The sequence below is a fragment of the Dermacentor silvarum genome, chromosome 3 (assembly GCF_013339745.2).
Source record: "Dermacentor silvarum isolate Dsil-2018 chromosome 3, BIME_Dsil_1.4, whole genome shotgun sequence".
Lineage (NCBI taxonomy): Eukaryota > Metazoa > Arthropoda > Arachnida > Ixodida > Ixodidae > Dermacentor > Dermacentor silvarum.
The window spans coordinates 136,194,637-136,208,838 of NC_051156.1; the positions used below are offsets into that span (position 1 = coordinate 136,194,637).

At 49.7% G+C, this 14,202-nt stretch overlaps 1 protein-coding gene across 1 annotated transcript in view; it reads left to right on the forward strand.

Moving 5' to 3' along the window:
- The first annotated feature begins 323 nt into the window (after nucleotides 1–323).
- The window catches only part of LOC119445813 (pleckstrin homology domain-containing family G member 5-like), a 676,589-nt gene continuing 662,710 nt past the window's right edge, over nucleotides 324–14,202 (forward strand). The window contains exons 1-2 of the mRNA XM_037710104.2: nucleotides 324–680; nucleotides 10,910–12,864. Of these exons, the coding sequence (XP_037566032.1) occupies nucleotides 12,687–12,864 (178 nt within the window). The 5' untranslated portion in view covers nucleotides 324–680; nucleotides 10,910–12,686. The remainder of the gene's footprint in view (nucleotides 681–10,909; nucleotides 12,865–14,202) is intronic.

Genomic DNA, 14,202 nt, shown 5'->3' on the forward strand with positions numbered 1-14,202 from the left:
GCACTCCTCTGAGCTCTTGCAAACCCCAGCGCCGCTGCTATAGTTCAAAGCGGCGTTCCACGGAAATACTGGCCTCGCTTCGTCTCCCGTCTTCTTCGAGTTGAAACTGGAGCAAGAGAAAGACGTCTTATTACCATAAGCGACGATATACGACGGGCGACGTCGCAACGCTGCCCTTGCGTGCGCTGTAAGCTTTCGTGAGCGCGTTAGGCTGAAGCAACCCGTCCACTTATAACGCTGAAAACTACCACTCGCCGTCGGGACCTCGCTGAACGACCGTGGGGACTGCGAGGAAGAACCTCTTGTGCTGCCGTAGACACACAGCAGTGTCGCCTTTGCAAGCGTTCCTCTGCACTCTCGAACTCGCGCGCGCGGCTCGGAGCCAAGGACGCGCGGCTGGATGATATGTGCACGGAGACCATTCAAACTGCTCGAGTGACAAGCGGTGCCATTGTTTGGGAAGCCCGTCCCGTTCCCAGGGACGCCGTTCTCTGGTTCCCCGGAGTGTTCGCTGTCGCGCTGTGCTTTCGTGCGATCGCGCGCGCCCTTCGTTAACGCACGGACTTTGAACGGTGCGGGAAAGCCGCCCGAGAAGCCGGTGCGTTCACCTCTACGGACCCGCACTTTCGGCTTTTAGGATAACATCTTCAGGGAAAAAAATTCCGCTGCTACTGCCGCAGGTAAGCGAAGCACTGAAATTAGCAACGCCGCACTTTCTCCTTCTGATATGTTTGTGGAAGGCCAACGCATGCGTGCACGCCTGCTTTGCCTTTTCGTCTGTTCGCTAGGATTGCCCGAATGCCGGCACGTCTTGTATTCTTGCATACGGCACACTTTGCCGCTTTAATTTACCGCCTCATTCCGAAGGCCTGCCTTTTAATTTGCCCTCTTCATTCTAAACTCGTGTGACATTCCTGAGTTAGGTCTATACGAGCGTGTTTTTCTAATGTCCGAGTTGGTTTGTGAGAAATTGTTTCTTCTTTTGTATTCCTCGCTGATGTGTTTGCTAGCGCTATTTGCTGCAGGGTTGTTAATGCGACTCGGGCGGGGGAGCGCACGCCATCAGGAACGCTGTAATGCAAGCACCGCATGCAACATTTACCCTCGTATTCAGAAATGCATCTTTAACTTGAAGCCCACGCTTGACTTGATTTAAATGACGTCTGTCGTGAACGCGCCGTGGAAACGCAATGAGCTGCTTGGGCACGTTCACGCCATACGTCATTTATATCAACTCAAGCATGGGCTTAACGTTAAGATGCATTTCTGAATACGGGGGTATATAACACGACCACCTCGTTTCGTGGGAGCAGGTCACACAGTTGTAACTCTTTTGAATAGACACCTTTATTTGCATTTTTCTACGTAGGTAAGCAGTGTTGTGACGTTACAGTGCGATGGCTCCTGCAACAGCCACAAAGTGGCTGCTACCTGGTCACGTGTCATCTGAAAGTAGACCTATCTAACACAGGGTTACCTAGGCAACCTAAATCATACGCACGCCTACGCAACGCTTGAACGTGCGAGAGTATATGAAGGCTCCCTTAGGTTACCGCTACCGTTACGCCCTCTCCTTGGTGCCACGTGCGTATTCGAGGGGCGGGATAAACTGCGGCTTGAATATATATTGTGTCCCAGCTAACGTTAAGGAAGATGTTGTTTGTTTAATTTGTTTGATTATTCTATTCCTGATTAGTCAGGTAATTAATACGCAGAATTGATGTTATTAGCGGAAGAGGACAGATGACCATACAACTTATATGTCGCACAGCTACATATTGTGCCAGTTTCTTTCTCTTTTTTTTGTTTCTTTTTTGTTTTTAGGCCCCCGGCTAACGTTAGCTGAGTCACCGAATTTATATAGCTGGTTTGTGGCAGACGCGGTAGCGGTGATGCGGCGGCAAAAAAAGAAAAGTACCGGTCACATCGCAGCGGTATACAGTGTATACTCTTTTAATTTGTTGCACCGCAGTCACAACGACACGGACATCGACGGCACAAACGGCATTAGATGGCACGTGACGAGGTAGTAGCCGTTAAGCAGCCGCTTTGCGGCTGCTGCAGATGTCATCGCGTTGTGTCTTCGCAAAGCTGCTTGTCCACAAAAATAATAACAATAAGGTTCTGTATCAGAAAGAGATAAGCTCCGTCCTCACCAGGGGGGGGGGGGGGGGTATCTCTTGTAAATTTGTAGAGAGCTATACGGAGTAATGATAGTAGCTTTATCAGCTGTATAAACTTGGACATGCAGCAGCACCGGCAACACGCAGAACTGTTGTCGACGCCGCCGGCGTTTTGCCCGCGTTCGCTCAAAATGCGTGCAGCGTTGGTGACTGTTGCCGGAGCCTCTGATATAAATAGGCACTTGGTGCCGCAGCTAAACGTTGCCTCCCTTCCCTGCCCCTCCCCCCCCCCCCCCCTCCCCCACAGCCTTTCGCGCGTCGGAAGAAGGTACGTTTACTCTACATATATGGTGATTGTAGAGGAGGAAAGAGACGCCTACTTCTGCAGCCCTTAAGGTAGCACAGCGCAGAACGCGCGTTTGTTCTCCGCCGTGCGTTCACTCCCCGTGAAAGCGCGCGTCCCTCACGCCCTTTCACTCGCACATACAGCGTTCGGCGGTGCGCGGCGATTTGGCGCTGAGCCGTGCTCCCTCAAGGGCTGCAGAAGATAGCGCCAACCTTTCCCTTTCCCTCAAGAACCACTTATCATCGCGCGGCGACGATTTCATCTACATTGACGTCATACGGAACCTCACGGCGACGGCGACGGCGACGGCGACGGCGACGCCGACGGCAGAAATCTGCTTTTGAGTGTCCATATAATTGCTATCGCAATAAAAGAAAATATATGTTAGGCGTACATAACGTTAAGAGACAGGAAAACAGTGGCGTAGATTAGAGAGCAAACGGAATAGCGGAAGTTCCAGTTGACATTAAAATGAATAGATGGAATTGGGCAGTCCATGTAATGCGTAGGATAGATAACCGGCCGGTGGTCTGTTAGAGTTACAGAATGGGCGCCAAGAGAAAGGAAGCGCAGTCGAGGGCGTCATTGAACTAGGTGGTGAGATGAAATCTCGGGAAGTTGGCAGGCATAATATTGAGTCAGCCGGCGCAGGAGAGGGCTAATTCGAAATCCCTAGGAGAGGCCTTCATACTGCAGTGGACGTAAATAGATTGATGATGCTTACTATACATACCAAGCACCACGTTCGTATAAGATTACGGCTCATCAAGTACCGGTGATAAAGCAAGCGTAAATAAGGCGTCTTGTATATGGTTAAATGAGTTATGGCAAGGTGGCCCTGTTCTATCTCTACGCATTGACCTCCTGCGCATTCCATTTCTTACAACTACAGAAAGCTGAGTCAGTCGGTATAACGAATCAAGGTTTGGAAGATTAGGTTTATTAAACACGGGGGCAAGGTTAGTCAGATAAGCACGGTCCGCGCTTTATACACGCCTATAGCCTGCCAACACCATGATCTAATCTATCCTATAGCCTTCGCAACTTCTGGGTAAGGCAGGGCAGATTTCTTCAAAAGAAATCTGCCCGGTTTGGTCTCTCTTGGTCGTATATTGAACGCTGCGAATCGCTCCTACACCTACGTAAATTTACGGAAGAGTTTGTTTAGGTAATCCCGTCTGAGAAGCACCTTCGTTGCTTTGCACGCTCTTAAATCGACAAACTTATGCCACACATTTGAACGCATTACCCAAATCTCGTAACCGGATTGCCCAGCGCGTTAAACTCGATCACAACCTCAGTCATGTTTTGCGAGTTGTCAAGCGGCTTTGCTTACTTAGACCCGCGGTCCGTAAATTAGTTCCTCGCTGGCTATAATGCCGGAGTTCGCCATTGTCTTTGGCATACATACGGCGAACCTGTGTTCTGCCCCATTTCCTTTGTTTGGCGTTCCGCGTAGGACGGGGCCTTGTTTGCGCCGCGACAGTCAAATTAGTGCCCGAAATATCCACTAACTAAATGCGGGTAGGTCAGAGAAGCTATAGAGCTCGGGTCTGAGAAAACTGCACGCCGGAGTCCTTCCGCGACGAAGGCAGTGCCTTATACTGGGCCACGGAGAGCCGGATGCAATACAGATCTTCCAACTGGACCCTGGTTCTAATCTAAAGCTCTTGATCCTGCAAGAGTCGGGTTAGGAGTCCTATATAAGCTCGCTTCTTTAGAAGTGAGGATCCCGTTCGTTTTGACGAGTTGATTCCTTGCGCAAACGTACTAAAGGCACCGGAAGTCTTGCATGCTTTGCTTTGGTCGGCCGGCAAAAACGGATCGTTCCGGGAAACTGGAGGAGCGAGTGTTTGTCCAGGCGAGCGTTTCGTTTGTATAAGAAAGGAAATGGTTGTATTGCCGCCCTGTATAAGAGCCATTCGAGGGTCTCGACGACTGTTGTATAGAATCAGAGAGCCAGCGAGCTGTGTAGGCTATATGTACATCGGTTCCCAGGAACTGTAAATTTGGTGACCTTTAACCATTATTAGAGCATTTTCAAGAACTGACCTGAGATCAGCCCAGCGTATACAATATGAAAGACGGTAACATTTATAAACGAGCACATTTTCACATTTTGAAACTGGCACTCCTTACCTAAAGTGTAATCATATATTAGCCGAGAGAGTTTGGATGTTTTCTTTTTTGTTTGTTTTGTTATCTTGTGTTCGGTTTGAAGCTAGGTATCAATGTTTTAAAGATTTACAGGAGCAATATACCCATAAGTTCCACTTAAGACGTCATGCCCTTCTCCCTTCCTCCAGCGTAGGGTAGCCAACCGTACTCTTGACTGGTTATTATTCCTGCCTTCCTTATATCCCTCCCTCTCTCTCTAGACGTCATGCTACGCTCTCTGCAACAAAACAAGCAGGGCCGCAGTTAAGCACGATTGAAATATTCCTGAAAATTTCCCTCCGATTGACATCCAAACCAGGGTAGCATGAAGTCACAAATGCAGACAGTCTGCAGACTTACAGGCATTCTGTGGACTCACTGATTTACAACTGAATTAAATGTAAGCTATACACGATGTATGCATGTATGTATCGACAAAGAATATCCACAAGATCTAAACTCGGGAAAATGTAGCGGTCGCTTGTGATGGTTACTATTGAAATGTGATAATTGGCTACTTCCAAACTCTAAAAAAGATTTCGAAAGGATCTCTGGGGACAAGTACGTCATCAGCCCAAAATGGAGCTAGGAGCTGATATAATTTTCTTCCGCCATAAATCAGCAGCCTTTAATCGATTATTTTGTCACCTTGTAGAATAAGTGTTACATAATTATTTGGGTACCTACGTAAATAATTGTATATCACGTTCTTTAGCGTGTGCATAACATGCAGACGTCTTGTAGTTTTTATTTTATTCGTTTGTAAGCCCGCGAGAGCACAGAAGGTCTACATGCATCTACAGACGACCTTGACTTTGTGCTATTTTGCTAGCCTGGCTTGGACTATTTTTCCCTTTCATTGCTATCAAATATAATCAAATCAATTTATTTATTCTAATATACAAATTGGAAATGGATGCTGGAGGAAAAAGTTTGTTTGAACAGCTTGACTAGGCCGTAGCAATCGTACCAAGCTATCCACAGATATAAAATTACGCTGAAAGCGAAAAAAATATTACATTTTTCATAACAAAGAAACCTCGCTAAAAAAGAAAAGAAAAAAAAAAACACGGGTATAACTCGACTATAAAGACAAACAATGAAATCGAGGCATAAAAGGGTAGAATAAGTGAGAAAACAAACGCGCCGCTTTTCATTTATTGATTTATTTATTTGCATGCCCTCAGTCACCGAGGCATTATCGAAGAACAGATGGACCGCTTCGAGACAAAGAAAAAGATAAGAGATGCTCGATCGTCGTTTGTCTTAACCTCGCTTTCAGGGATGTCGTTCGCATCTGTCTTGAAGCGCCGACAATTTTTTTTTCTTTTTTTTTTTAAGCGAGCTTTCGACCGCGACTTCTATGAGAACAAAGCACAGGCAACTCGAAAACGAAACGCGTCAGAGAAATGGGCAACGAGCGAGAGTGTGATGAATGTGTGGCCAGGAACGCTCTTGTGTCCTCTCTCCGGCCAGACACTCACACACACTGCCATCAGACAGAAGAGTATGGTGAGGCCAGTGGTCACTCTGGCCGGGATCGTCGACGCCTTTCGATGCGCGTCCCGCCATGACCCCCCCCCCCCTTTTTTTTTTTAATTTTAGGCGTCTGGCACACGTCAGACGCGTTTGCGAAAGTGAGTGGAAAGACTTGGGTCGTCTCACGCAGGGCACAGTGGAGATTAAAGGGCGCGAAACAAAACAACACATACAAACAAACAAGCAAATGATGCGAGTAAGGTGCACCAAGATCTGGCCTCTCGTTTGGTGGCTTCCCCTTTCTAAAGTGCTTTTTCTACGTTTTTATTTCTTCACCGTGAGGAAACACGGCAGACTGACAAGTGAGGGCAGCGAAAAGAAGAGCGTGCTATAAGGCACCTATACACGCAAGACGAGAAAAATGTTTTTATTCAGACTCTTTTTTTATTTTATTTTACACACGGCTTCACCGCATACATCTTGAACTACGAAAGTGAGAAGGGACGCCGTGTGTTCGGCAAAAATGCGTAGGCGTAGGCACGTACAACAACGGAATATACATGTACCACGGTCGTGCAGCAATATAGACTATCCCCTTTAGGCACGGTGCCCGCATTTGTGGACGCCTGTTCCTTCTTTTTTTGCCAGTTTTTGCCAATTTTGTCCAGTATAGTGGCAAGGAAGAACCACAGAAACTGATCAGCGGGTCATGTGGTCCTTCTGCTTGCCCAGTGTGACTCCAGTTCAATTCAGGCTGCACAGTATACTGCTACAAACATGCACTTTACTAAAGGTACTACTGTGTCTGACTCGACGTCCGAGGTGCTGCGTTATATGTAAGCACTGGTGAAGTTAGAGTAGTTTTTCGTTCTTCGTTGAGCCTGCAGCCAATAATTACCTTTTACATGTGATTTGGGCCGGTGGTTACAATCTTTCTATGAAAAAAAAAAGAATGCGACATTACTAGTTGTGCACTAAGTCCAAATTTAGTTACTATGTAATGCAGAGAGTATGCTGTACCTCGGAATAAAATTATGCAGCTTCGACACAATTACGGACACTGCATTACAATTCGTGATTATATATAGTCGTTGTGGTCTGGTCGAGATGACATGCAGAGGCCTGGTTGACTCCGTAGTTCCGGACGGTTTTGTTCAGAAGACTGCGCACAGCGCTCATCTTGTGTACTCCGTATATTCGCATACTATCCCTGGGAATGAATGAATGAATTAATTATTTCATACTAGTTCTTCGTTCTTCACAACAACAGCAGTTTGACGTGGTTCGCGTTGCGCCCTGCACTTAACCGCTTGCTACTCGGCTCAGGTCTGCACTTGCCGGAGCGCTTGTGAAGAAATCGACGCTCTCGACGCATACGCGATCTGGCTGCATTTTACTGGTTCCTTAAACGCCATCAACATTCTTTGAACCTAGAGACAATGCAAGCAAGAAACTGTAGAGAGAATTCACTTTGGTCATTGTAGGATTGCCATCTCTTAGGGATTCAGTGGTTGCCGACTTCACTTTCTATTTAAGTAGTATCGTTGAGGCCCGTCGGAACGCTCAGTGAAATCGTGGCGCGTCTTTTCGGGTCACTGTCCTCTGAGCACTGCGGTATTTGAACCGGCGTCCACGTGGATGCCTCTGTAGTGGGAAGCCGTCTCGAGTTCTCAGGCGAATGTTATGACTTGGTTTCGTTTGTATTTGCCCTTTTTAATGAGAGCTGGTCTACTGGAATGGATTACGAATACGGCGAACCGTAGATCATTTTGTGCAGAAATGTTAGTAGTAGTAGTAGTAGTAGTAGTAGTAGTAGTAGTAGTAGTAGTAGTAGTAGTAGTAGTAGTAGTAGTAGTAGTAGAAGTAGTAGTAGTAGTAGTAAGTAATATTAGTGGTAGTATTGGTAGTATTAGTGGAGGTAGTGGTGGAACCAGGGAGCAGCGGCGATGACACTGCTATGGCGACAACTGCCCTTTCCTCATTTGGAGCGGCTGGAGTACCGTTTCGTGAGTCGCTTTGTCTTCGCCGCTTCGGCCGCATTAAAGAATTTACCGACGGTTACGATACTCCCGAATGCTAAATTTGAGCGTAGCTCTATACGAGTTTTCATTTCGCGATATATTGGCTGGCGCGGATAATCTGTCTGGTGCGGCACGTCGCAAACGGAGCGAAGTGTGGCGCGATTGCCTCGCTACTCGGGATATCGCGAGAGGCAGCGCGTGGGTGACGCGTGGGCGCGATTCACAGTAGCCGCCGCAGACAGATCGACCACCGCTCATGCAGCGCTTTGTTTCCATATGTGCTATCGGTGGCGTCATCGGTGAACAGACGACGCGCGCTACTCTGGCGCCATCTCGTAGCCATCACCGCCGCAAACCCCGTCTTGCGCGGCACTACGCTTTTCTTCTCACGCTTTCGACATACCCTTCTACTCCGCATTCCGCCTTATGGTTCCACTGCACCCTCCTCCTCCGCTTTCGTCCTCGCGCTCTCTTCGCTGTCGCAGTCTTTCATCTCCCGCTGCGCTCCGCGTTCGCTCTTTCGTCCTTCGCTGTACTCGTTCGCTCGGTTACGAGGGACGCCGAGGGACGACGCCGACGCTCGCCGCAGGAACGGGCGCCTAAGAGCTGCGCTCTAAAAATCTCGGCAATCCGTAGTGAATGGAGAGCTAACAGCGGCGCGTGATGCGGCTTCGCACGCCATTACCGTGGCGTGCAAGCGAAGCCGCATCAACCTTTCCTCCAAGGAAGCAGCCGAGACTTTCACCAGACGCGGCGCGGCGGTTTCGCGTCCGTGACGGTTCTCGCGTCGACCGCGATTTGCGAGATTAAGTCATTAAGTGCGCTCCATGCCCGCTTCTAAGGTTCATCATCGCCATGGCTGCTGCCGCCGCCGCCGCCGCCGCTCATGTAACCGCTGCAGCGCGGCTTCTCTTCCCGTCTCGCGCGACGACGTGTGTCCTCTGGCGCGGTAGTCGGCATCGGTCCACGCGGTGCCTGTCTGTATATATGTGTGCGCGTATATACATAGAGCAGCGGCGTCGGCGGCATCGCTGGCATACCAGGCCGCTCACGACACACTGGGCCCTCTCGGGTGACACAGCGTCGACGTGTGGTGTGGTCGGCATGCCGCGTCCTTCCTGCTTGTTGCCGTGCCTGCAACGACCGCGGCACTCGTCCTCCTCCTCCTTCCTTCCGCAACATCCTCGCTGTTCGCCGCAGTGCATGTACGAGCGAGCGTCCACGTCCCTCACTCAGTGGGGGACTCGCAAGGTCGCCACCGCTGGGCTTGATCGAGGCATCTGCTGAGGGTGGTAACGTATATACGAGAAACATGCGAGATAAAATGCAAGACACCGGAACGTGTACAAGCTAAGCCGTAAGGACAGGATGACAAAGAGAAGCAGGAATAGGCACTGTCATTGGTGCAAAAATGGGGTGACCCTGTCACATATCCAGCTTAGATTAATGGTAACACGTACGGCAGGAAAAGCGCCTTCGCATTCTTCGCGTTAGCCTAATTTGCGCAGTGTAGTTTGCGCTTGCGTGTTTACATAGGAGCGATGGTTTGGACGAGATGGTAATTTATGTGTTGTATACGTTAGTCAGCGCGACGTAGAGGCGGACAAATACGTACAGAAAGAAAGGAAGCGCCGTCTGAGTGAGCGCGGGCATCTGTTGTTGTCCCCATAGATTAAGTTCTCGCTAATGTCTACGTCAGCTTGTTAACGTACAACACATACACACACACATACAGCATGGGGATAATCGTAGGCGGGGATATAATGGAATAAGTTCGCAACAGCTGCTCAAAATGTTTTCCGAAAAACAGGAATTCAATAATCCCGGCGTCTTTGTGAGAGCGCTTATATCATCCCCGCTTCTCTGCGCACGGCAGCTCTGACAGACGTATAGAAAATAAGTGTTTCTATTAAGAAAACGATTACGACCTCTACAATTCGGAGGAGATTGATATAAGGAAACGGAAGCTGTGTTCTCCACCTTAATTCGTGGAGCTAAAGCCGTGCTCCCGTAGCAACGGTGTGCTTTACTTGCACGTCCCTTGACGGCGATACGCGTTTACGTAACAGCTGCCGTACGTCAAACTTAACTGGGACGCGGCTTTAATTGAGCGCCTTTTCATTTACATTGCTTACGAAAGTGCACAGTTCGCGCACTCGAGGGCGCGTTTATTCCATCCGCTTTCGAAAACCCACCGGTGCCTGGCTATACAACCTGGCATATCTTGGTAACTCCTCGGCAATCATGACGTGCCCGTTCATTCGGGTAAAGTGTGACGGCTGCTTTACAAGTTTATAAGAACGTCCTGCGAGGAGTGTGCGTGTATCGAGAAAGCACTTTAATGTGAATATATGGCTTGCGAAACTTTACAAAGGAAGTAGAAGCGAAAAGAGTCAGCGCACTTCTCTCAACACCTCTTTCTCTCTCTCGTTGACGAAACCCTCTTTTGTTTCTCTTCGGTCTTTGTTTTCTCCGTTTTTTTTTTTTTACCTGTCGTCCCCTCGCTGCTCTCACCCTTATACCTGAATATATCCGTGAGCGCCTAAAGTTTCCACGGCGTGCAGCGTGTGACTGTGCGTTAGCTCGGGTTGTCTGTGTTCGTGTAAGCGCGTGCGGACGCATTCTTGCGCCTGTGTACGAGTGTGTCCTCCCCTGCGCTGCAGAAACAGTACTCTCGCTCGCTTAACGCTGGGTCTTTTTTGTTGTTGTTGTGTTTGCCTCCCGCTCACTTTTTTTCCCTTTTTTTTTTCACCCACCCCCACTTTCCCTCTCCCCACGCTTAGAGCTTCTCGACCAGGAATGCAGGAAGCTCTCTCGGACTGCCACGGATGATTTGTCAGAGCCGGGCAGCATTCGCGGAGAGCCTCGCCTGCTGAACATCGACACCATCATCCACCCGTGCGCTGCGGACGACGACGACGTCCTTGCGTCATTCGCGCCACGCCGCCGCGGCCCGCAGCAGCCTCGGCTGCACAGTAGTAAAGCCAGAGCCGACGACGGTATCGCTCGCACACCGGTGCAACAACAGTCTCATCTCGGCCAACCCTACCTTTATTTTTTTTCCCGAGAAAGAAAGAAAGAGAAAAACAAAAACCTGCAGTGCTGGCTTCCAAGCAAAGGGGAGGGTACCGCCACAGCTGTCGTCGTCAGTGTAGTTTTGCACCGCGTCGTCTCTTTGAACGTTGCTAGTTAGGCGCGGCGCGCTGTGCGCCTATAAAGTCCCAAGGGCAAACGGCGGTTGTGTACGGCATACTCAAGAAAGACACTACCGAGCGACGCCCACGGAATCGCAGCCTGCGCGAGCGGCGCTGATAACCGTTCGCCCGCTTCGAGAAGTCTCCGAGGATCATCATCTGGGACGTGCGCGTGTCCCTGAGTTTTTTTTGTCTCTCCGTACGGGTTTGTGCATTGCGGTCTCTTTCTCCGTTGTCGGCGGAGACGCAGGTGGAAGCGGCGAAGACTATCCTCCGAGCGACGCGCGGTGATTCCGAAGCGATAGCGAAGCCTGTTCTACCGCCGGTATCGCGGGATTAGGACATCGTCGTCGACGGCGGCGGCGGCGGCGGTGGCAGTGTCGTCGTTCGTTCAGTGTGCAACGCAACCGTAGCCAAAGCGCTACCGACGATGACGCCGTTCCGGATGTCTCGTGCTGCCCGATCATGCCCACGCCTGCGTGGTGCGCTCGGCGAATAACGAAGACATAGGGCCAGTGTTTCTGGTGGTGGTGGTGTGTTTGTGTTTGTGTACCGTAGCGTGCGATTCTCCACCGCGGAGGAGGTCCTGTGTTAGCGTGTTTGCCGTCGTCGGCCAGTGTCTGTGGTGCGTGTGTTTGTCAATAACCATAACGTCCGTCCCTCGAGCAAAACAATCGTCGCCTCGCTGAGCCAGCGGCGGGAGTCGGCACTGTCAGCCCCTCGTTGAGATTTTTTTTTTTTCTAGGACAGCGAAAGAAGCCGCTCAGTCGTAACTTCGTCGTCTGCTCTCGTTTCTCGTCTGCTATCGACACCTTCCTCGGCCGTCGTCTGAAATCGAAGAGTAACTTCGTGAAGAAGTGGATGCGCTGACATTTCATGTGTCCCCCAAAGCGCCTCGGTTGGTTCGGCGGCTAGCGGCTGCGAAAAACGCCGACAGGAAGCACGAGGCAGCACAGACGGCCGCCGTGTAGTTCCCGTGAGTGAAAGTGTTCCTGTGGAGTGAGTCCGGGGACTTCCAGGAACTACAGAGCGGCGGCGGCGGGCGGCATAGCGAGATCTCGTCGCTAATGAGCCAGCGCTAGTCGTGCAGCTCCAGACACGCCAGCAGACTCGCAAATAAAGCAAGAAAGAAAAGAAAGCCGGCTGATAGGCGAACAGCGGCGGCGACAAAACAAGCCTTCGGGAAAAAAAAAAGAGGTCCGTAAGTTTGCGGCGGCGGTGGGCGTCTCTTCCGAGAGAGTGTTTCCGACGCGCAAAAAAAAGCGGTTCCGATGCGCGTCCGGTGTTTTCGGCGTGTCGTTGCCCCCGTCGGCTTGTGGTCGTGGACGTGCGTGTGAGTGGTTTACTCCCGGAGTTGGTCTCCCCGATGCCTTCGAGCGTCGCGCCCATGGCCAACGCCGCGTGCGTGTCGGCGGCAGCCCTGGCCGCCCCGCCAAGTTCCACACCGCAGCAACAGCAACAGCACCAACAGCAACATGTGCAGGGACGCCTGGATGGATTTCAGTCGGCTATCAACCTGCTCATGCGCCGGCGATTCAGCACTGGTGAGTCGCGGCAGTAATTGTGTTTCACACTTGCATGCAGTGTGCGGGTATATAACTGCTGGGTCACTTCTTGTATTTCGCTTGTGCTCATTTTCGACGGACAAGCCTATCTCCTTAAATCACGAATTGCGATCCAGTGGGAATAGATGGTTCGAAGTTGTATAAGCCAAGATGGTGGGGCGATTCCTTGTGCGTATTCGTAATGAGTCCTCGTTATTAGAGAACGTTAAATTCTAAGGTCTTATGACCCAAAACCACGATCTCATTATGCGGCATACTATATAGTGGGGAACTCCGGATTAATTTCGACCACCTGGGATTCTGTAAACATTCGGACAGCCGGGATAAATTCCCTAAAGCTTTTTATTCCCAATTGCTGCTTTTTATTAGCCGAATGCCTTGGTATGGCCAACATACCGATTGGCTGGCACTTGTTTTTTAGGAACAGTCCTAGCCTAAGAAACTTTTGTTTTCGATTTTAGCTTAAGCACTTCTTACTGTATATACCTGATTAGCAAAACTTAATAATATGCTCGAAACGTGCCCGGGGCTAGGCTGCCAGGGGTCCAACGCCGGAGAAAAATCTTCCGAGATCCTCGACAATGGCCCTGGCCCGCTGGACGGCCCACTCCTGGTCCATTGGACAAATAATGTTTATTCCTATCCTATCCATGAAACGTGTGCCTGTTCTTCATTACTATTATTATTGTTATTTTTTTGCGATATACTATAGTTGAAACGCAGACGTCCGAGGTCGCTGGATCGAATACCTACCGCGGCGGTCACATTCCGAAGGGAGTGGAATGTCGAGACACTCGTGTATGTAGTTGTAGATTTAGGTGCACGTTAAAGAACCGCAGCTCTTCGAAATTAATCCTTAGCGCCACCCGATACGGTGTCAATGATAGCCCATTTGTTGTTTTCGGACTTTAAACCACATAATTTATTAGAATTCACCGAGGTATAGAAAAGGAACGAGAGATTAAGCAGGTTGCACCTGGTTCGCTATCCTATTTCGACACCATAGCTTATGCTTGCTTTACCTGTAATTAACTAGAACCAACATCTACTGACAAATAGGATAAAGCTAGTCAGAAATATCAAATAAATGAAGAGAACACTCGACGAGTCGTATTGGCGTGAACTGTACTCGTTTGCAAGGAATGGCAAAAGATAAAACACATGCACATGTGGAATACATTGCGCGTTCACAACGTATTTGTTTTATCACAATGCGACAATATACAGCGACCGCCGTGTTTATTCTGACAATTTTAAAACAAGATACTGTCGCTAGCTCCTGCTCTCTTCTTGTTGAAACTACGCAAGAAAACTGAC